The sequence below is a fragment of the Cyprinodon variegatus genome, unplaced genomic scaffold, assembly GCF_000732505.1.
Source record: "Cyprinodon variegatus isolate N-32 unplaced genomic scaffold, C_variegatus-1.0 Scaffold1577, whole genome shotgun sequence".
Classification (NCBI taxonomy): Eukaryota; Metazoa; Chordata; class Actinopteri; order Cyprinodontiformes; family Cyprinodontidae; genus Cyprinodon; species Cyprinodon variegatus.
Window position 1 is genome coordinate 12547 of NW_015152030.1, and position 23511 is coordinate 36057.

A 23511-nucleotide genomic window follows, 5' to 3' on the forward strand; every position below is an offset into this window, starting at 1 on the left:
GTATGTTTGCAATAGGCTCTTTCCCAGTGAAATTAGAGGGTTAACACAGGTTTTTCAAACATAGGTCGACCAGATAATGATTGGCATTTGGCTCCTTCCCATTTGGGGAAAAAACAATCTTTGGAAATTGTATAGGTTAGTTGTTTTGTTCAAGGTTATTAAACACTTTTTTTTTTTTTCATTGTAAATTACATGAGGCTTTGAAAGGAAATTAGATTAAAATTTTAGTAAAGCTAAAATCATTTGTTGAAGAGAAATAGTTGTGTATGTATCACAGATTCATGCATTTTCATTGTATTCGGATATTAAATCCTGTTTATTGAAGGACCTAGGTTAAATCTGTGTCTTAATTCTGCTCCACGCTGATCTTCCTCAGCATTGATTCTCCTGCTGTCTGATGCATGTTGACTTCATCGTGCAAAGATTAAAGCATTGGGTGCTTTGACGTAAATGGTGACACAGAGAGACCCTGATGATCTGCAGCTCTTCCTGTCAGTCTGCTTACTATAAAGGAACATCCTGTCTAAATTCTTACAAGGGTACCTCAGGCTCCAAGAGTTTAGTAAAATGTTGATTTGTTTCCTTGCAATTTATGCACATTTATCACGTGTCAAAAGATTTGTGGCTATAATCAGAACAGATCAGGTTTACCAAAGTCTCTGCAAAGTCATAAACTCTTAGATTTAATCATCTCCACTTTTGTCACGGTCTTAAGTTTAAGTCATGGAGGTAAAGGGGTTGATGTTTTAAACACACTTCTAAAATGTCTTTATACATTACAGTCTATGATCACACTTAGGGCTTTATCTATTTTTAAGTGGTTTTTTTATTGTTTGTTTTTTTTAAAGCAAACATTTCGAAAGTCTTATTTCTGAGGACTTTTATAAACTTAGCCAAAGAAATATTCTAAGTTTGTTCAGGCATCTGTATTTACAGTCTTTCTGGGGCTTTTATTTTGTTAATATTGATTGAGGTCTGAGAGTCTTAAATAAAACTTTTCAGAAATTTGTAGTAATAAGACCTGAGAGAGGAGGGCAAACACCAAAAAAGCCAGAATAAGGTTTATGTTCTCGACCCAAGTTCAACATATGAAAACTTTTCATGTGGATTTTAATGTTTGGCTCATTTTTTTCTATAGTTTTTTCTCAGTTTTGCATATAGGTTCTGTAAGTTATGTTAGGGAAGAGCAACCGCAGCTTTGAGCATTAAAATCAGAGATTTCTGTAGACAGCTGTCGGTTCAGCATAAATCATGGTTAACTGGGCTTTTACTTAGATATTAACGTTTCTGAAGGGACTGGGCAGCAAAACAAGTTAGGTCAGAAAATGTTTAACGTTGGACAAAAGGTGAAAATCTTCCCCTCACTTCCTGTTTGATGGAGCAGAGCTCCTATCCTCTGCCGACCTCAAAGGTGAGCTGCCTGATTGCCTCGTTATCTAAGTAAATATTGCCGGTGTGATGTCAGAGCTGCTCATATTCAGTATAAACTCTCCAGACTGAGGCTCAGCCTCCCATGTCCAGCAGAAAGACAAAAGATCCACTAACTTCACAACCTTCAACCCCTATTGCCGTCGTGTCCAAGTCCGTCAGCACCATGGTCAGCGGCAGGATGCTGCTCCTCAGTGCATCTTGCTGGATGCTGGTGGCTTTAGGAAGCTGCAATGAGCTGATAGAGGAGCGATCACCTGAATATGATGTCATCAAGACTGAAGAAGAGAAGGAGCTGGTGAGTCGACACCTCGGTTATTTGTGTGCACAATTTTAGCCAGACAAATGCTGAATGGATGAACGCCAAGCCCTAATGATCCTCTTTATAGACTGGTTTGTTGTAGTTTCGATCTGTCCTGTTGTGTGTGTTAGCCAAACCACATGGTAATGGACGAGCCCAGGACACACTGACTGATTGCCGCGTAGAAAATAACCAGCAGGTCCTGAGTTTCTACAGGAATTACTGCGGGGCCTTCTTCAGAACAGTGTTTATGAGTGAGGATCATCTTGAATCCCTGTCCCTGAGTGGTTCCTAGAACCACAAGTGATCCACAGGATTCACACTGTTGTTGGTGAAGGTAGGGAGGGTGGGGTGTGTGTAAGCTTAGCATCATATCCACAGTCCTCCATGTATTACACTTCAGATGGTTGTGACTGAACCAGTGTACCGGTTGGTCACTGTCCCAGATCCGACCAAGGACATAATGTCGTCTGATAACTGGAGCCGTTTCAGACTGGTTACTGAGGTGCAGTGTTTGATGTACATAGATGCAATATTAGGTCTCATTTTCAGATCTAGGAGCTGAGATTGTCTTTAGTAACTCAGTTTGTTTAAGATGGGCTTTTTGAAATCTGGGGTTTCTAAAGAGATCTGTCTGTTTTCTCATGTAGAAAGTTATCCTTAGTCTGTGTCTATCACGTTAGATAACCATGCCATTTAAGTTCCGTTTCTGATTCCTGGTTGAAGTGAATTCCAGCACTCAGTGAAGTCTGTTGCTGTTCCTGCCTCAGATCGAAGCCCTGCAGGAAGTTCTGGAAAAGCTGAGGAACAAACAGCTGCCATCCACTGAGAAGAAACTGGGCTGGCTTCCACCTGTAAGCTCCATCTCGCCTGACTTTTTTATCCAGCCCCAACAATATTAGGGTTTACATTTGATCAACACAGGGCTTCAGATGTTTCATTGCCATAATAACACAGGAAACATTTCTCATTCCATTTAGTTTTCATGCATCATTTGAGATGTTGGATGGTTTTGTGAGTTTTGTGTTGCTTTTTCCTGTCTGGCAGTGTGATGCAGGGGAGCAGTGTGCGGTGCGTAAAGGGGCCAGGATCGGGAAGCTGTGTGGATGTCCCAGAGGAACCTTCTGCAACTTTAGTGTCCTCAAGTGTGTATAGAGTTTAGATATAAACACTGTGTAGATCATACAGAAGATACTCTTTTGAAATAACTTTTTTTTTTTATTCATAAGCTTTAAAAAGTTGCTTAATATGAGGAAAGGAATCAACTTTGAATTAACTATGGCTAACCTCCGACTCGAAAGGATGTCAATATTTGGAGAGTCACACCTTGATTCCATGTAAAATAACCCTGATATATTGTTTTACATTGTTTACATTACACTGTTTAGTTTTATTTTGTTTTGTTGTATTTTTTTAGATGCTATTCCAACTCAGAAAAAAAACTTGTGTTAAATAAAAAATATTTTTAAATCTGGTTCTTGTATATATCCTCTCCGTCTATGAATAGTACCTCAGTAAGGGGCAGGCTAGTGTGTGAGAGATATTAATGAATGCTAAATGTATCACTGAGCTGGTTCATAATCAGAGATGGAGTTTGTTTTTGTTCGGCTGGTAAGTTGTAACTTTAGGCAATAATGTCTGCCTAAAATTCACCGGTTCAAGTTGGAGAAAAACTAAATACAGTGATTCAGATCATACCAGGTATTTTATACTGTAGGAGAGGATGATTAAAACTTGATGTCTTTCACAAACTGAACTGACAGAGGCACCAATAGCATAATCTTTTACGCTATTCAAATTTAAAGTCTATCAAAAAAGATTAGGCTGGCTTTTCAATACAATAGTTTGGGAAAAACGTCTGAATCACTCGAAAAAGCATTAAAGGTACTTTAATGGCCCAGTCAAAGATGTTGCAGAGGGACCTAAAGGAAGCTGTTGGGAAACGGCTTCCTTTAGGTGTCGCCTGTAAACTCTTAAGTTCGAAGATGGAGTTTGGTATAATTAACCTGATCCTTTCAGAATAAAAGCACTGCCATTGAGCACCTCTGCTGCAGCTTTGAGATATCTCCCTTAAACACTCAGGAATCGTTTGGTTTTTACTCAGCTGTTATCCCGTGTTCTCTTTACCTTAGAGCTGGGAAGCCAGAATGATGTGACCTGAGGTGATGGCATTACAGTTTCTCAAATGTTCCTATGGCCACTAAGGCAATTGTTAAAACAATCACAAAAGCACTTTACTATGCAGGATTAGGCACGTAAAGTTACAAATTCCTGGCTTTAGACAGTAATGGGTAGTATGACTGACTAAATGTTTCATACATTTGAAACTGCTGCTAAAAACGGTTAAATTTAACTACTGTTGATTTAAATTGCAGCTTATTTGTATTTTGTATATGAATATTTGGTTTGGTCTTGTTGCTTAAAACTTCTGACGTAATTCTAACTTTCTTTTTTGTTTCTGGTTAAAATCTACCACACTGGGGTCTGAAATTCCTACTTTTTAATACAGATTGCTTAATGTTGGCGAAGGGAAATTTGACTGGACTGGACTTGTGCACTATTAGTCTAACAGGAAAGTAAATGTATACTTATTTCCTCGATGTTTTAGGTGTTTCTCTGCTTAAACACAGACCTCCTGATTAACAGCCTTCTGCAGCGTTTGTGCTAAGGACGTTCTTATAGTCATCCAAAACGTTAAGGACTGGACATGATGACCAGGTGTTAGACACACTGAATGCAGCCTGTCAATGCCCGTTTACATCAGGGGTGTCCAAAGGCAGTCCTTGAGTGTGGAAGTCCTGTAGGTTTTAAAGATGTCACTGCTTTACTATTCCTGATGCAGTTCAGCCCATTAACCAACCATTAATGGAAGTCTGGTTTGTAGAAGCACAGGAACTTTAGAGCCCTTAAAGACTCCCCGAGGGCACCCCAGGTTTATATCTTCTTGTTAGACTTTAAAAATAAAATATTTGTTTTTGCTTTAGTTGATTGTCTGGAAAAAGAAAACATATATTTTTTTTTACAAATTCCTCAGGTTTTATTTATTGAAATGAGTACATCCAACCTGAGCCATATTTCAAACCAGAATCTGAGAACCTCTAGAAGTTGAGACGCAAGATTTCTGCAGTGATAAAAACTTTCAAACAGCAATTGTGGCCATAAAACAAAGCTCACAGACATTTAGCGGAGACACTGACAGCAAAAATAAATCCATTTGTGGTCGCTCTAAGCCTGATTAAAGCCATAACAGAAAATAAAAGCAATGGTGTAAAAAGTTCTGCCAGTTTTGATCCTTTGATCTGAACTGAGGCGCTGCGATGGGAAGAAGAGCAAAGCTTTGAGAGGCCAACATCAAGCATTGCAGATGTGGAGTTAAAGCAAGGAAACAAAGTCAATATCCAAGCATCCATCATGTGACAGTGTCTCCATGGCGACCCTGTTGTGCAGACAGGAAGTTTGTACAGCAGTCATGTTGGTCCAGGCTCGGCCTCCTCCTGAACCGTTGGGCTTGCTGTATGTCTGACCCACCTCCACACCAAACTCCTAAAATGCAAAAAAAAATGAAAATTCTTTTAAACCATAAAATCTATAATGTTTGTCAGAATGAAGGCAAAGTGAGTAGATACACATTCAATCTTTGGTTCAAGAATAACAGTTTATTCATATAGATGTGGGCTTTTCATTCATGGAATAAATAAAGCTCACAGCAGTGGTGACCGGTTCCTATATAGGCAGAAAGAAAACTTTTTAAGGGCTTTGTTTGTGTCATCTGCAGAAGAAAAGGTGAGTTGTGTCCTGATGTCCTCAATTAATCATCCTGATTTAAATCATATGTAGGTCTTATTTCACCTAAAGTCACTCTGCTCTATGTATAAACATATTTGAGTAACTTAACCCAAAAATCCAGGAACAATTTGCTATTCATCTCCAGCATTGGTGGAAAGACACAGGTGTAAAGTAAAGTGGCTTTAGAATGAGATTTATATTTTAGACTCATGGTCAGGAATCTTACCCCCAGCACCAGTTTTTACACATTCACCAGGGAACCTTTATATAAAAATTCAGGCATAAAGGTTTAAAGTTTTTTTGTTTTTGTTTTTTTATTTTTTATGAAAGAGTTGCAATCAAACTAGGATAATTTCTGAGGACTAGAGTGACAGGAATGCATTGGGCCTGGAACACATTACTTTTAACGATCAGGTTGATTTGTTTTTAAATAATTAAGCATTTAAAACATTTAGTTTATTCAATTTATATTCAGTCTGAACAAACTGAACAGAGAATCCACATATCCTAAGTGACACTTCTTTGAGGTGACAAAAACAGTCTCACAGCTTGCTCTGCTCAATGCTTAATGCCCTGCCACCACATAAGAGCCTAGAATTACAGTAGCTGCTTTAACCAAAGCTTTAGAATTAGGAAATATTCCACCAAATGAGGTGATGAGGAGTTGGCAATAAGAGGGGTTTCATAATCCAGCAAAAATGTCCTTCAGCTGTAGGAAGTCTGATCGAAGCAGCTGATTAAAACTCTCTACACAATCAAGTAGTCAGTGTGTGAAATCTTATCTTCTAAAATAACTTTTGCCATTTAGATTTTTCCTCCCTTTAAAAAAATGTTTCAAACGCAGAAAATGTTGGGCTACCACCACCCCTTACCCCCATGGTTATTTGATTGTGAGGAAATATTTGCGCTGAACCAATAATTTGGGTCATGAGTTGACTTTGGTATAATTTTAAGGGTCAGAAGCTAAATAGTTTGGGAACCTTTGATTTAGACCAGGACTGACTTTATAAGGGATTTTGTAAATTGATGCAGTGAGATCATTCATCCACCAGATGGGGCTCTAACTCTTCAAATCCTGCTTTAATCTGATGAACATCAAAGCTCCCTACAGTATCATATTTGCTAAAAGCTGTCATATGGCTGTAATATTAATTTGCTCTTAAAACATTAAATTCATATTCATTCATTATCATTCATATATTCCATGTTCCCACCTAGTGCAATAACTGTATATATATAAATTCAAATATCAATCCACAGAAATACCCATTTAAACACCCTGTGCAATAATCCTTTATAATAATCCTACTATAAAAATAAGAAAAAGCTGTCATCTGTGGATGCACTGTATATACTGTATATATCTCATGCACCCTTATTTCCACCTTTGGCACATTCTTCTCTTTTCTGTCCATTTGAGCTGGTGTAATGAGTGAATTTCTCCACTGTGAGATCAATTCAATCAATCAATCTATCAATGTTCATCTAAAATCCAGGAAGAGGTGAATTTGTGATGCATTCTGATGTGTTTGAGCCTCCAGGAGTGATTTAGCATCATGCATGTGGGATTATAACACATCTGGTACTTACAAGTTAGCAGATGCAGAGCTGCACAAATAAGTAGCATCAGTGCAGGAATACCAGTGAGGGGAGCGTTGGAAGGTGATGACTCAATGGGTTCTACTTGTTTGTTCCCCTGCGGAGCTTCGGATTGAGCAGCTTTACACTTCTCACTGTTGGAACACAAATAGAAACCAAATCAGAGCAAAAGCCTCAACCAGCAATGGTTTGAAACTGGAAGCTGCTGAATGAAGAGTGGACTCACAGCTGTAGCTTCACGTACTGCTGTTCTACATTGCAGGCTTTGGTCTGACTCTGAGCTGCTAACATCTGGCTTTCAGCTGCCGCCTTCAGGCTATAACAGGACTCTGTCTGATGGACAGCACGGGTCAGGTTCAGCTCCAAGACCTCAACCTTCTCTGAGGATACACAAGAAAAAGAGTAGTTAATACCAGGAACACACAAGCAGACATTTTGCATCACATTTTTCCGTTATGAAACCAGCAGGATAAAGAAATGACACCTTCCCTATATCTTTGAGATCAGTGGCTGCATTCTGATAAGTGCTAGTGGTTCCAACAGTCAAATATAAACTCTCAGAAACAGCTAATAGCTGACTCTAAATATTGAACTTTCCCTTTTTTCACTTTCCCTTAGTTTTAACAGAAACCTTTGGGTATTAAAGTGACACACAATGTGAAATAGGCTGCTCGATATAAAATTTTAGAAAAAAATGATAACTGTATATAAATTTATATATATATAAAACAGCCAGATTGATACCATGTAAAATTCAAATTTTTTTTTTGTGATTTCACAAATCAGTTCATCTTACTTTCAAGGTAAGTGGCTTGGTTGCTCTCATTTTGAAAGTCCTTATTTTGAACATCTAAGGAACCACTGGATGCTTTTGAATCAGGTAAGACCAACTATTTCTTAGTTGTTGTTTTTTTTAGTCCAAAGCCAGAGTTTTGAACTATTATCATGCACATGAAAACATTTATGATTTCATGCATTCTTCCAAGGTTCCTGGATCTGTAGAGGAGAAAGTCACTATCCTGGCCAGCTAGACGGACTCAGTACTGTCTGATCTACCAACACAGTGCGGATGCCAGGCCCATAATGCAACATCCCTTTTCTGTAACCGTAACAGTCAAAATTGCAGCTGCAACCAAGAAACAGTTATCATGACTAAACCTATCTGGATGAGTTGTTGCTGTAAAGTTGATTCTTGTTTTTTATAGATGAAAGCCTATAGTTCCTGTTAAAATTGCAGTAACTGCCAATAGGTCCTCACTTTTTAGAGAGAGTTCCCTGATAGGTGCTAAGGTTTCCTTCTAAGCTCAGTCAGATGGTCATTTATACTCAACCAGGTTATTTGGATGGTTTCTTTCTATTTAAATGATCTCTCCTTCCTATTGTTAACAGAGCCATTGCATGGGCAGTGCATTCTGTCCAACCACTGAATATCAAAGAGCAGGGCCTCAATGATGTCAAGTTGGCACAGGGTCCTGCATCAGCCTTGCTTTTTGCATCATGTTTGTGCATAATGAGCAAGGCATGCAAATTTTATAGCTCAATGCAATTCATTTTCTACAGTAAGGGAAATCTTGACCATCATGTAACTTGAAGTAGTGGTTAAATGTTGCTTTAGGTATTCTATGTATGAAATTTAGGGTTCAAATCATATAAAAATCTCTGAGGTCAGTTTGGATATCCAATATTAACACTACTGTGTTTGCTAATAACTAATATTTTATACTTTATGTATTTTTCTTCCTTTTGACAAAACAACAGCTGGCATTTCTTCTCTGCTTTAGTTAAACACCAAGCAATCAACACTGTCACAGAACCAAACACATGGCCACCCCCCACCCCACCTAACCTATAAAGAAAAACAAAAACATTGAAACACCCATCAGTTATTATTCTAATTTTACTTATGAGATCAATACTGAGACATTAACATCCTTAATATTGACATGATTTTTTTTGTTCCTACTTGCTTTGATTCTGTTTTATCTTCCTGTATTTTAATCATGTAAAGCACTTTGCATTGTCTTTGTACTGAATTGTGCTATACAAATAAATGTGCCTTGCCTTGCCTTGCCTTGCCTTGCCTAGAACTAACTATAAAAAAAAGACAATAAAAGTTGTCTAAGTCTAAGTAAGTCTAACCTTAAGAATATGATATCGATCTGGTTCTTTAGGTATTAAGTAGAACTGGGTTCCACTTTATTATCAGAAACATCAGATTATATAAAGTCATGTAATGTTCTTAAAAGAGTTAAAACCCAAACTATTTTTTTTCACATGAATTTTGAGAATTTTTCTGTAACTAAACACATAAGAGGTCCTGCTTTGTTTGACTGAGAGTTATCCAATACAGCAACTGTAACTAACTGATCCTGGATCAGTTTTTATCTGCTCATCAGTTCAGTCTTTACGTCTGCCGATGCTTTTACTTATATGATTCGATTTGCAGTTATCACCAGTTATGTCAGAAATGATGCATCCTGCCAGGGTGCATGTTTTCACTGCTTTGGCTGGAGTTTTTTTTTTTTTCATGTATTTGTGCAGATTCTGGGTCACTTTCAGAATTGGTGAGATCACTAAGTTCCTAAGTGCTGACCGGCTCATGTGGTTCTGAAGCAGCATAGATTCTGTTAGCAGTTTGAGGTGTTAATTCAGAACTTAAAACTGAACTAAACTCAAATATAAGGTTCTTTAAACTTAACTCTGTCTGGATGTCTTGCCTTGTGTTTGTGTATAAACTGTATGACTCCATTCTCCCAGACTGATGGGTTCACATAAAGCAGAGATTAATTCCTAAACACAATGTTCCTTTCATATCTCTACTTTACAGGAATTTATCACTTCCCTCCAAACGCAGCAGGCAGGATACCACGTTTATTAAGAATCTGTTCCCACTTCCACAAAACTTCTAAACTGCTCCTGGAGGACATTAGTCATACAGCAAATTACAACAAAACCATCTGTTTTTAAATTTCATCAGACAGTGCAGAAACTCTTTAATGCTTTGTATCCTTTTTTATCAGTACTGATTGAAAACGTAACATGCCATCTTTAAAATCTATTACGCATAAACATTCTTAAAGAGTAAACAAGCAAATGCTGCTTTATCAATAAAAGTCTACAATATGGTACAACTAAAAGCTCTTAAGACAGGAAATCCTGAACTAAAATCAGACAGTTTACAGTTAGCCTATTCAATTCAATTAAATTCAGTTTATTTATGTAGTGCCAATTCACAACACATGTCATCTCAAGGCACTTTATAGTTCAACAGATCATACAGTCAAATTGATTCAAAGTTTTCTATCTAAGGAAAACCAGTTGATTGGACTCATTGACTTGAAGGCAATCCCTCACACTAAGTATGCTTGTAGCAACAGCCAGTCACAGTCAGAGAAACAGGACTACACTGAAAAACAGGCCCAGCTTCAACATCTATAAACAAAGGTGTTGATGGCAGCAGGCTGATATTTCTCAATTTAGAAATTGGGATTTTTCTCATGAAAGGTTTATATCAAATCCTAATAAAAGATGGAACCTATCCACTTGTTCTCGTAAATCGTCTTTAGAACTGTAGCTTCGGATATCCCTTTGTAGAAGAACCTAGAGCTAACAAAGAAGCATCCAGAGGGATATTTTATTTAACATTCAGAACCTCAGCATGAAGACCCTGACATAAAATGAATGATGTTGTGAAATAAAAACAATCTTGTATTATTTTCTCACACTTTAACCTCTGATTTTTAAAACTCTAGTAAATATTATTCTGTGAAACCTTTGATCACAGGTGTTCACAGAGCGAACTCATCCAGAAGCTGAGCAGCAGGAGGTGATGAATTCATCTACATGTATAAATTAAACATACAAGGGGATTTAAGAAAACAGCTTTAGGTGAGCTAATGGGAGTTTGTTAGAACTAGATTTTTTCCACTCTGACATGAAGTGACCTCAGAAACCTAAAAGAAGAGTAAGGAAAGAGGGGTGGATCACAGCGGCATGAAAACCCAGTTTGGATTCTGTGACATGTGGCACTGTGGTGTTGGACCGCTCCCTCTGAGGCCTTAGCAAGTTCCTGCGAGGCTAGCTTCATCACAGGGAAACCCACATTCCACAGTGCTGACCGAGTCCAGCTGACTGACCGGGGAACAGCTTCCTGGACTGCAGCAGGTTTGAACCAGAAACCTGCAGAAACAACAGCTCTGGAGCTGAAACAGGGTGAATAGATCCAGTCACAGCGGCCTGGAGTCACATTCAGACACAGGCAACTTTGATCACAGTTCATAAGTTGAATAGAACAGGAGAGTACAATCTCACTGAACACATTCAGTTCTTCATGCCTGAATCACTAAAGTATAAAAATCACCCCTATCTCCACAGAACTTCCAGCTTATAAGGATTCTTGATGCATTTAATGGCTTCAAAAGGTGTAGAATCCTTCTGAAAGTTCTGGTTGTTCATGGTTTAAGGATTTAATGCTCATCCCAGGTGTGTGTTTTCTGGAAGGATCATCACAGAAAGAAATCTTGAAGTCCAAACCACCTCAAATTTCAAATTTATTTTTAGGATCAGAGAGTATTGTTTAGAGGCCAACGGTATGGTTTTGTTAACAAATTGCTCTAAGAAATGTTCCAGCCTCTTCTGAACCAGAACCACAGTTTCATGCTTTTAGAAGGTGAGTATCATTCTGGCATTCAAACTTTCCAATGTTTCCTGAAGGTCAGAGTGTGAAAACACCAAAAGAACCACAACATAAACCTACAACCCTGAGATTTCCCAACCAGATTCTTCTGCTCTAGTCTCCTCAACGGATACATTCCAAACATCCTGAGCTTGTTGGTGAAAAGCCCTCTAGATATAATATGAGAAATGCATATTTTGCAAAATACTACGGCTAATTTAAAGAATATAATATTATTATCTGGGTTGACAGTAAATAACCAGCTTTTATGGACTGATCCTTCTCATTGCTATAATTGCTTTGATCGTGTAAATGTTGCTTTCACCCATTTGAGCATCTTTGTATTTTATCTGTGAAGTTTGGATTTATTCTTCTGCACTACACTTTGATTAGCTGTTTCGTTTTAAAAGTGCTTCTCAAATAAAGTTGGATAGTTAAAGCTTTTACAGTAGCTTTTAGGGTACAATAATTATCTCTAATTGTCCTGCTTCTTGATTAATTTAGTCTTTTCTCTTAAACAGATTTAGGTTTCTTTTCTGGCAACTCAGACTGAACACATGAACCATCTGGGTCTCTGGGATTTATATTTTTAGCTCAAATGGTTCGATTTATGTTCATGTTTTGATTACATGACTCAAAAAGAGACTTTAAACACACTCTTCTATTAAGCCATCCAGTTGGTTCATATTTATTTACTCTGACTCACTGGTCACCATGGTAACTGGGGGGCCGGGAGACGCAGCTATGAATACCAGTGGAGAAAGTCTCCTTTCATGGAAGTGATGGAGTTTTTCCTACAGTTTTACCTTTCTGCAGGTTTAGCTCCTCTGTGAGGTTCGCTTCACTCTGCTGCAGCAGCCTGACGTCCTCCTGCAGAGCACTGATGTTTTCAGCTAGCATGATCTGCAGGACAAAACAAACACACCCCAAAAGGAGGAAAAAACATATTATAGGAAGCAATGAAGAATAAAAACAAAGTCATGATGATGCTATGATAAATGTGAGTTGCTACTAAAGATAACAAACTTTAACAAACTGCATTAACAGTTTGTTACAAGGGTTTCCTCTTTTGGAAAACAAACAAAAATACAACATAGAGTAAAACGGAGGAAAATAACAGTTTTTAACAGTCTCTTTAAAAAAAAAAGGCAAAAAAACAAAACAAAAGGTCATATAGACCCAGAATTTCAACAAGTTCCAGTTGTGTTCTGCATGTAACAGCAAGTTCCTTTATACCCAGCATGCCTGGATCATGCAGCAGGCTTTCAAAAGAACATGTAACCTGGCTTAAATTTCCTAAAACCCTTTAGAATACTGTTATATTCTGATGACATGACATTTGGCCCAATGTTCCTAAAAAAGGTGTCTGCTTAAAAGCTTTCAGTTGAACACCCGTTGTGTTGCATAGTATTGGCTGCATAATGCTCTGAGGCTACTCTTCAGGGTTTTTTTTCTTTGCCAAATATACCAAATCATATCTGACCCCAAATACTCAGTTTGTAAAAAAGCTAAAGAAGAAGGCTTTTGTAGACATTTCCTGTAGTTGCCATAACTCACTCCTGATACCATTGCTTTACTTTGTTTCTGAAGGTTTTAACATTATTATATAGTGTCATATGCAATAGAGATCAGCCTCGTCTCTTGCTGCATTTGTGTACTGATCTTATACTGTAAGCTTTAAATCTGCAGGAAGATAGAAATATGAAATGAATGAATGTTTTTAAATGACTAAATTGTCCTTTCTGAACTTAATCTCATGCTTTTCACCAAGAAAGTTTATTTAATTAATCTCAGGAGTTACATTAACAGTGCAAATGTTTAGTGGTTGCCATCTGGCTCATGGCAACCTGTTTAGTGGTTGCCATGAGCCAGATGACAGAAATTATACACAGACAAATGCAGATAAATGCCTTCTTTACTTAATAACTGAACATGTTCAGACTACCATGGCAGAGTCATACTTTCTTATTGCATCATCTGTAAAAGCAGAACCATCTACAGTCTAAACTGCTCTCCCACATCTGAAGACCCATTGTTATTTGCCAGGCATAGATGTAACAATCCAAACAGTTTGGTTTCTAAGAAGCTAATCAAGAAGTTAAGGCTTATGATTGTTCCCTCTATAACTAAGATAGAGGGCTTTGAAAGTGAGAAACACCATTTTATGTATGTAATACAAACAGTGAAGATCTTTACTGTTAAAGAAACAACAGCCTGATGCAAAATTCATATATTTATTAAAGTATTTGGAAGATTGCTGAGATTTAAAGCTTGGGGGTTGATGACAGCCTGGTTCTGCTGGAGGTTGCAGGGGTTGACTCTTCTGCAGGAAGCCAGCGAGTAACTCATGGGGGTTTTGCAGCTGAACCAGTTCAAAGCAGCATCATTACTCCAATAAAAACATCCACCCCAATAAATGTTTGATGGTCCCCCTGTTTTTTTAACCTTCTGCACAGGATCACAGTGCAGAGAAATAGTAACCCAAATTATTGTGTAAATCCCTGAAAACTGTTGTTTATATGTATAAAGTCAATGTGATTTTAAAAACTGTATTTTTATCTGCAGGTGATGTTCATTCTTTATGAATAAAACAGCTTTTTCTGGGTTTGCGGCCAGCAGTCGCACAGATGAGGGAATATTAGAAGCTCTCACAGTGTTAAGGAACTGAGGGAGAATTTATAAGTTTAGATGAAAACATTGTCGTTGTTGTTATTCAATGAATAAGTTGAAATGAGGGCAACTATTCTCTGTTATTTTTTTTTTTTGGGGGGGGGGGGTGTTAGGGGGGAACAAGTGTTTACATCTTTATGGAAAAAAGACCTTCAGCATTATGCATGTTGCGTTTGCCAGAACAGGTCAGTTTGACATGCAATTACATCTGTGTTTGAGCCTAACATTACTAACGTTAACCCTACTTTCATCGAAAAAACAACCTTAATGCCTCCTTTCTTACTTTAGAATGAACAAAATCAGACGAGGCCCCTAACTATGGAGACTATCAGTGATTCTGATTAGTTGTATTTTCTTGTGTCGCTGTGTGAGAAACTCTACAGACAAGGGATGTCAAAGTGGATTTGTAGACAGCTTACAGCAGACAGAAAAAAGATTAAAATTTTTTTCTATATTTTATCTCAGTCATCGTACAAGGAGAAATATCTTTAAAACTAAAAGTATTGATTGTATCAAGCATCCTTTTAAAGGTTAGTATACAGTAAGTTCCTATAGTTCCTGATAGACATAGAAGGGAAATTGGTAAATGAGAATTTCTTTCTTTTTAGGTTTGTGTTAGTGAATTGCCCGGACATCACTCCCTTTATCTACTAAGCAGTTTTACTTTATTAAAACCATAAAGTAAAGCTCTGTATTAACTGATTTTTATCTCTAAATAGCTAGGTTAATAAACACTATTTCAGATTATTCAACATAGATTTGAACTCTTCAGCATCTAAGGGAGGTGTTTTCCTGTGATCCAATTAAGATAAAAGCAGGTTTTAGATGCAAACACCGATGCTGGTCATGCTAACTCTATATTTTGCTCACTATGACAGCCGAGATCCTGGTTGCTTAAAATGATTACAACCTTTATAATAATCTGATCTGCCTAAGGTGTTAAGTCCTATGATTATTCTCATCAAATATATTCTAAAGATTGCTTTCCTTTAAAAAAGCACATGGCAAGTTTGTTAAGTGCACTGAGAATGAAGGATGGATTTCCTGATTCCAAAGGTTTCTGCTTTTCTGTCAAATCAAGTAAAACAATAAAAAAAATGGTATCGGAAACCTTTTAACCTCCTGGATTATGCAGACCTTTTATGAATGAATGCTTCAACCAAATATATTCAATCCTTAACAGTTTTTATCACTGTGCTGTGAGGTTTGTAACAGGTGATATACATCTTTCACATTATTGTGAATTGTGTGCAAAAGCTAATGGTCTCCTTTAAACTTACGGACATCACTTGATGATCCTGATTTATAAAACTCCACTCGGATTGGCTTCAGTCGGTCTCTCCTATATCATTCTATTACCACCTATTCTTAACGCTCTAACAACATCTTTATTTTGCAGGATCCAGTTTCAAACAGAAAAAGCAAAGCAGGTATTCAGTCTTATGGCTCCTGTAACATGGAATCAGGTCCAGTCTGAACTTCTGATGTCGCATTTTAATTCAAAAGATTTATTTTGAGCTACTATTAAAGACAAGCAATAGTATTAATTTAATCTTTGTCGTTTTTAAACTGTTTTATAGTTTGCTTTACACTTGTGCATATTGTTTAATTTATTTTACTTTTAAGTTACAAGATATCCAGGTTTTATTCCCAGGTTCCTTATCCACATTAGATGTGGATCTAAATCGGGTTTTACCTAGTTAAATAAAGAAGAAGAAAAAATCTGACTATAACAAAAAATCGTGTGAATAAACTTCATATAAAGCTTAATATTGGCTCATTTTCACCTTACAAGCAACGTGTTTGCATGCACCAAAACACATTATGTTTCACATCCTTCATGCATCCGGTTTATATCGAAGCTCAGCAGGAAGTGAAGTAAAGGAAGCTCCACTTTGCTGCCAATGTCTGCAAACAGTAGCTGTTCACAAACCACAGCTGGGTCGCCCTAACTAACTGATACACGCCCTGTGGTTTATGCTCGGCTTTAATCAACACTTTGACCCAAAGTAGGACAAATAATAATCAGTATTTTTAATTGAAGGTCTATAGACATTAAGGCACAGATGAGCATATGTGGAGAAAACTGACATGACAAAATTGAGGCCAAACATACAACTCCAAGCAAATATTTTGGATTATTATAAAGCAAAACATGTAAGTGTGTCCCTTTCTTCTGCAGGTCCAACTGTGGCTTCAAATGTCTCACCCAGTCTAAATATTTAACAGCTGAGCCAATAAAGGGGGCAGTGCTGATGGTGACGGATCACTCACCTCCTCAACAAAGCATTTCATAAAGCTGATAAATGATGAGCTCAACAACTTCAACTACATGATGCAGGTTGATTGTGATCACAGGAAGCTCTCAGGAAGTAGAACCCTGATTGTGATGTTTTTTGTGCTTCACTGATGTGAATCAATGTTGTCCTTTTTTCTCAGGAAAGATGAATGCGCTGATGGGTATAAAATGAAATAATAATATAACTTTATTTAAGAAAAAATGTACTTAATAAATCAACGTCACCAACTACAGAGGGATGAAGAGCCACTGACATCTTGACTGTCTGGTTCCAAGCTGATTCTTACTGTTTTATCCATAAAAGCAGCTTTAAACAATAAACAAAAACATTCAAATTCCTTTTAGATGACCACACACAGATGAACAGACATTAGCAGCTGCTGCAGGTGAAAAATTAAGAAAAACTAAAGTTTTAACTTTTAGATATTTAGGAAAGTTTTTAACAAGCTTCAAAGAAGACAAATATAACTTCTCAAAAAAAATGTATAAACTTTTATGACTCTGGAGATTTTTGAATCTTTAACTCTTATAGTGCTTCTCATTTTTAAGAACATATATGAGTTTTAGATCAAAAATTGATTTTCAGATCTCTATAATTTTTTGGTCTGCATGTTTTGTAGTACAGTTCATTTTATTGTTGTTTTTTCATACAGTGATGCAAGTTAGTGCAGCATGGTGGTACAGTTTGTAGCACTGTTGACCTGCAGCAAGAAAGTTCTGATTTTGATTCCCTGCATGGAGTTTGCATGTTCTCTTCATGCATGAGTGGGTTCTCTCGGGGCACTCTGGCTTCCTCCCACAGTCCAAAAACATGTGTTAGATAAATTGGTTAATCTAAGTTGTCCTTAGGTGTGTCTACATGTGCATGGTTGTGTGTCTCTGTGTTGCCCATTGACAGAATGGTGACCTGTCCAAGGTGTACACACTTCTCGCCAATAGACTGCCAGAGATCGGCACCGGCTCCACCACAATCTTGATGGTATAAGTGAGAGAAGACGGATGGATGGTTGGATCATGCAGGTTAATTTAGAAAGGTTTTTTTCTCTTAATTTAGTTAATCATAATTTTAAAAATATTTTTTAAAATGTTCTTCATACTATCTTATTTAAACTAATTTCAACACTGGAGCCTTTCTGTTACAAGATGGGAATAAGAAATTAGCAAGGAGCAAATCCTTTTCCAAATTATTATTTATAAATGGATGTGTTAATAACTTTATAAAAGCAGCTTTAGGTTTGTCAGAGGCCAACCCCTGCAGGGACATTAGAGCTCCAATGGTTCTGTTTGAATGAGAATCAGTTTATCTGACTTTGAACATTCTCATCTGTGGCTTGTTGAATCTGCAGAGACTTTCAGATCCAGCTTTGACTTTTCAACCACACAAATATCAAGAATATTTTAAGCTGAAGTACAGAAAAACGTAGCATTACTCTTCAGTGTTTTCATTAATTTAATATATTCTCTTTCAAAAATATTCATGTTTATCCAGAATCCACAGTAATGCTGGCAACAGTGCTTGAGGTTTTCCAAATCCTGAAATATTTTACTAGATTAGTGGGAGGGGAGAAGCCTGAGAGGGAAAAACTTAGCAGTAAGGAAGAGGTGAAGAAAAGGAGGAAGAAGAGGAGTGACTCACTAAGAACCACAAAAGCAGGAGGCAAGCACTCACTTTTTCCAGCCAACTCTTCAGAGGATCTGTAGCTGGAAAAGCTGGGAGCAGAAAGTCCAAGAACAAGAGGGAAAATGGAGTCTCCCAGTGGTGGAAAAAACAGGGAGTGGGACGTCCTGCGTGGTTTCTATCACAACTCTGAAATATGCAGAAAGCTGATGAACCTACTTACTGTTTCTGCAGATCTGATTTATAATTATCTGCTTTAAACACTGCTTCCAGAGGAGTATGGTTTTCATTTTACCAGTTAGGTTGAGAAAAATAGATGCATTGGCAGCAAATCGATCTTTAAATTGAAACCAGTTGTGTCACATTCATTTGAAGGGTTCATTTGAATACAATTTGTTGAGGCTCTCAGAGCATCACAAATCAGCACTGAGACGTTTCTTCACAGTTGGATAGAAAGAGTTTGGATTAAACATCAATCTAAAACACTCAAAACAAACCTTAAAGAGTGAAAAAAAGAGCTGAAAGACCACCATAAATAAATGAATAGATCAAAGCTTTTGTTGCTTCATTCTCACATTAGTCAAAACGGTGCAACCCAATGCTAGTTAGGTGGAAGATCAGTTTCTGCTGATCAGACTGTCATATGTTGGAAGTTGCTGCTCCTCGATTGTGGGAAAACTGAGCTGCAAACACATTTCTTCTTCACAATAACAACATGAGGCACTGAAATAATCAAGTTTGTCTTATGAGACAAAGCTGTAGTAGATTCACATCAGCTGATTAAATGTTATAGGGAAACAAGCGACCACTTCCAGAACCATGGAAACCATTGAGACTAAGTAGTAAATAGACTCTATTTCAGGGTTTTCATATCACAGCAGGTTTATTATCCAGCTTGTAGAAACACATTTGGCAGCAAATGTCCTTCAATGTCTGACTTTATCAGTCATTCACCTGCTTGTAGAAAAAGTTTAACCTTAGGTTAAAGCAGCTTAGTATGCAAAGTGATTGACGATTGTCATTCAATAGGCATCTTAATGATTTCTGCAGAAATGAGAACAGTCACAGCATAACAATCACCCGATCTGTTCTGATCAGCCCTGTTCTCACTACACAGAGCATTCCTAACTGTCATGCCAGTCAAACACCATTTGTAAGAAGTAAGAGACTAGCAGTACTACCAACAGATGCAGCCACCAAAATAACCCTACCAAGACCTAAAATTCAATGGCTTCATTCTCAAAGCTTGGCCTAGCAGGTGTAAATCCGCCTGAGCGAATGCTTTAGGCAGAGCACACAAAAAGGAGCTCAATTGACACTTTGAATTTTTCCTACAACATGACCCAGTTCGGACTGAGCTTCAGAAATCATGTTGATGGAATGATGATTTACTCTGGTATGCAGAGCAGTTCCTGGTAAGCCCCATAGCTGGAATATTTCCTGGTGATTGCACCATAAACTCCAATGATCAGCCCTCCACCACTATGCCTTACAGCTGAGATTAGGTGTCTCTGCTCATGTGCTGTGTTTGGCTTTCACCAAACGTGGACCAGGCTAATTTTACCTAACATCTCTACTTTAGATAGGTTTGCAAATCTAGACAAACCTTTGCTGTCATATGAGTATCAGAGAGGACAGCCTTTCTCCTTCTACCCCTCAAGACTAGTATAAAAGGACTTATGAATGACAGGCATCAAATAAAAGCTCCTAACCCCTCTCAGACCGACCAGAAGGAACAGTTTCTTGAAAAATGTTATTGAATTAATAAAAAACAGGCTTTTTAGTAGCCTTTATTTTATTATATTAGGAAAGAGGATTCAGACATTTGAATTGCGAAAGCTTCCTGGAGAGGTGGCGAAACATCTTCAAACTTTGGAAACCAAGTCCAGAGGATTTTTTGAACTTTTACAGAATGACTATGACCTGGATGACTGAGAATCTTCATCAGCATATAGGAAAGAGGATTACAAGAGAGGGGGTTGACAGCCTCAAACTTGCGATAGCCAATATAAGGGTCATGCACTCTACTACCACACCATAGCAACACCCCAAGGTAAGTGATTTTAAAGGACTCCTAGTACATAAATAGTTATATTTACCTCAGTACTATTAAAAAATAAAACTACAAAACACTGGTACTTTTTCTGCTCTATACCTTGAAGTACAGTATGACAACTATGAGTACATTTGCTTCTAGTCAAGCTAATGTCATAATCCAGAAAGTTTCTTTATCTAAGCCATTGCTTTACTACTTTAATTTCACACCTCATTTAGTTTATATGTTTGGCCCTGTCTAGTTCAAGTACTCAGTTACCTTGCTTTTACCTTGTTTGTCTAAACCAGACTTTAGGTTGATAGAAAGAGCTCAGGATGTAGAAGGAAAGTATTGCAATTCTGTTGGTTGTTTGGCAACCAAAACCACAAGTTTCAATGAACTTTATATCAGGAGGAAATCAGTGCACCTCAGGCAAAAATACCGACTGCCAAAAAACAAACAAAAGCGAAACCTAAAAGTTGATCATCCATCTAAATGGAGCAGAAATTATTAACATTTATACCTGTTTTTAATCAACTGGTACTTGATTTATTACATTTGCAATAATTGTGGCTCCATCCATTTAAACCTAATAAATGAAAGAAAAAAGTCAGCAGTAAGGATTGTAGCATTGGTTTTTCACTGCAATTGGGTAAAAATGCAAAACTTGCTGAGGTACATTCCATTTACATCAGTGCAGACAGAGCCTCTGCATGGCCTAGCATGACATTAATATACAGCAGAATGTCTCATCCCTTCACTCTGAGGTGCTTCAATTCCTTAGATTTATGTATAGTTTTATCTCTAACATTTTATGGCATTGTGATATACTGTTCTCTGTGCTTTCTTTTTTTTTTTTGCTCTTTTCATGTACAGCACTTTGAATTGTGCTTCTACTAATATGACTTACAGAAAAAGCAACTTGAGGTTGATGGAACTCTAATGTAACCCTTGATGTCAGTAGAGTCTGTGGTTCAAACAGCTATCTATATGGCCATGGACAACACCTTTCTTTTTTCTTTTTCAAAGTGTCATATAAATGGCACTATATATATATAAGCAAAGGCCATTCTAAATGTTATTGTACAAATTATGCTGTTGATTCAGACTTTGGGGAAAAAAAACTGTTTTCCAAAAGAGACGAGGCATAAAAACATACTGCTTTATAATGGAGGTAAAAATCTGATATTTTCTTGTTTATCTGCTTTTACACTGTTTGTATGTGTGAAAGAAAAGGACCAACAACCTAATCAAAAATGTCCGGGATGCTGAATTAAATATAAATGATAAGGAGAAATAGTCTAAATAAAAGAGTCAATGTCTTTAAGAAAATCCAGCCAAGTATTAAGACCGATTTTCAAGATTACTAGAAAGCTTCACTGCTTTAAATAAATATAAAGACAATGTAAAGAAATGAAAACTGGAACTTAAGATTGTGCTTAGGTTTAACACAGCTCTGAGGTAGTAGTAATAATTCCTATTTCATCCAAATTGGAGTGTTTGTTTCTGCGTTTTGACAGATTGAAGTAAATCAGCACTTACATTTTTCTGCTGGCACGCTTCCAGCGTGGCATTGGTGGCGTTAAGGTGTCCCAGCAGCAGCAGGATCTCCCTTTTCAATTTGTCCTTCTCCTCCCTGGCCTCCAGCACCTTCTCCTCCAGGGCTGCCTTGTCTTTGCCATGCACCACCTTGGCCCCCTCCAGCTTCTCTGTCATCTCCTTCAGCTCTCTGCGGCACTGGGCTGAGCCCTTCAGGTCTGGTGATGTAGCCCACACCACCAAGATGATGATGGCGATGAGGGACCAGATGGTCAGCAGCCCAATCACCACTTTCTGGACTTTGTTGGATTTTTTTGACTGGGTTTCCATGAGTGCACACCTGAGACAGGAGGTAGAGAAGACGAGGATCAACAGCTGCTCTCTTTGAGTCCCTCAGGTCTGACTGAGCTGGAGTTTCCCTTCAGAGCAGGCAAGGACAGGACAGGGAGGAGCTCTCACACTGGGGGACAAGAGGAAAACACCTCTTGTCCTGCCCCCGCCTCACCGGCTCCTGCCCCCATTCAGTGCCGCACCCCAAAACCTCACCCTTTTCCCGCCCCTGCGTGTTATCAACCCCAGAGGGGAAACAGTTTTCAGCGGTAAACTTACAACATCAGCATTAGATATACACACACAAAAAAGCTTTGCTTGTGGGTGTTTGTACATGGGTGTGTATGTGTGTGTGGGGGTGTGTGTGTGGGGGTGTATGTGTGTGTGTTTGGGGGGGTGACTCGGGTATGTGTACACAGGACACTGACGCTTTCTGTTTCTATTTCCCACTCGTTCAGGCCTTGAACCTGCATGAACTCTGCATCACATTCCAGAGGAAGAAATGAAACTTAGAGACGAACAGAAACAGAGGCATGGCGCTGCAGCTCTCAGTGTTTCCTGAACTGCAGCCAGCGGCTGCACAACACTGCCAACCAACCTCTGCCACAGAGTACCACACAACCCTCAGCTAGGGATGGAGGTGGAGCTCTAGTGCCTTGTGGAAATAGCCAGACTGCATCCCTTAAAAAATGTCTCATTTGTTCCAGCACCTTTGAGGGAGTTCCTGATTCATCCAGCCTAGCCTGATCTAACTGCCACACCAAGCATGGATGGAGATCCCTGAGAAAACCGAACAACAAGACAGATTCTGGTTCTCTGATGGTTTACATTATTTTTCAATCCAGTCCAGAGTGTTTCAAAGCTAAGTTTGCTCAACTTCAGACTGAAAACACTGATTCATCCAAAAAGTGATGCAAATCCCTGCAAAGATTAATTGGAGAAATATGAACTGCAAACTTAACAGAGACGTTAACACAGTGGTTGCAGCCATCAGCAGGAAACAGTTTGTCATTTCATTGCTTTCCAGCCACAATCAGGGAATTTTAAACAAATAAAATGTGTTGCTGACTTTTTCAGACCCATTCTCTTGTCCAAACAAGAGTTATGTGTATTCAGCTGAGGTCAGAGGTGAACTGTTAATGTTTCCGTTTTTAGAATCAGAAAACAGCAGGATGAAGTGTAACAGTTTAAATTTGAAATGAAGCATATCTCTCTCTCTCTCACTCTCTCT

The 23511-nt window shown here is 38.1% G+C and overlaps 2 protein-coding genes across 2 annotated transcripts; one reads left to right on the forward strand and one right to left on the reverse strand.

Moving 5' to 3' along the window:
• The first annotated feature begins 1594 nt into the window (after positions 1-1594).
• LOC107103963 (cocaine- and amphetamine-regulated transcript protein-like) lies at positions 1595-2884 on the forward strand. Its single transcript, XM_015403838.1, has 3 exons — positions 1595-1726; positions 2500-2583; positions 2777-2884. The coding sequence occupies exons 1-3, from the start codon at positions 1595-1597 to the stop codon at positions 2882-2884; spliced, it is 324 nt and encodes a 107-aa protein (XP_015259324.1).
• Positions 2885-4758: 1874 nt separating this feature from the next.
• LOC107103960 lies at positions 4759-22377 on the reverse strand. The gene is made up of 5 exons (XM_015403836.1): positions 21954-22377; positions 12596-12692; positions 7341-7494; positions 7106-7248; positions 4759-5272 (listed from the first exon to the last, which is right to left on the reverse strand). Coding segments are annotated over exons 1-5 (723 nt in total). The 5' UTR covers positions 22281-22377; the 3' UTR covers positions 4759-5270.
• Between the last annotated feature and the right edge of the window lie 1134 nt (positions 22378-23511).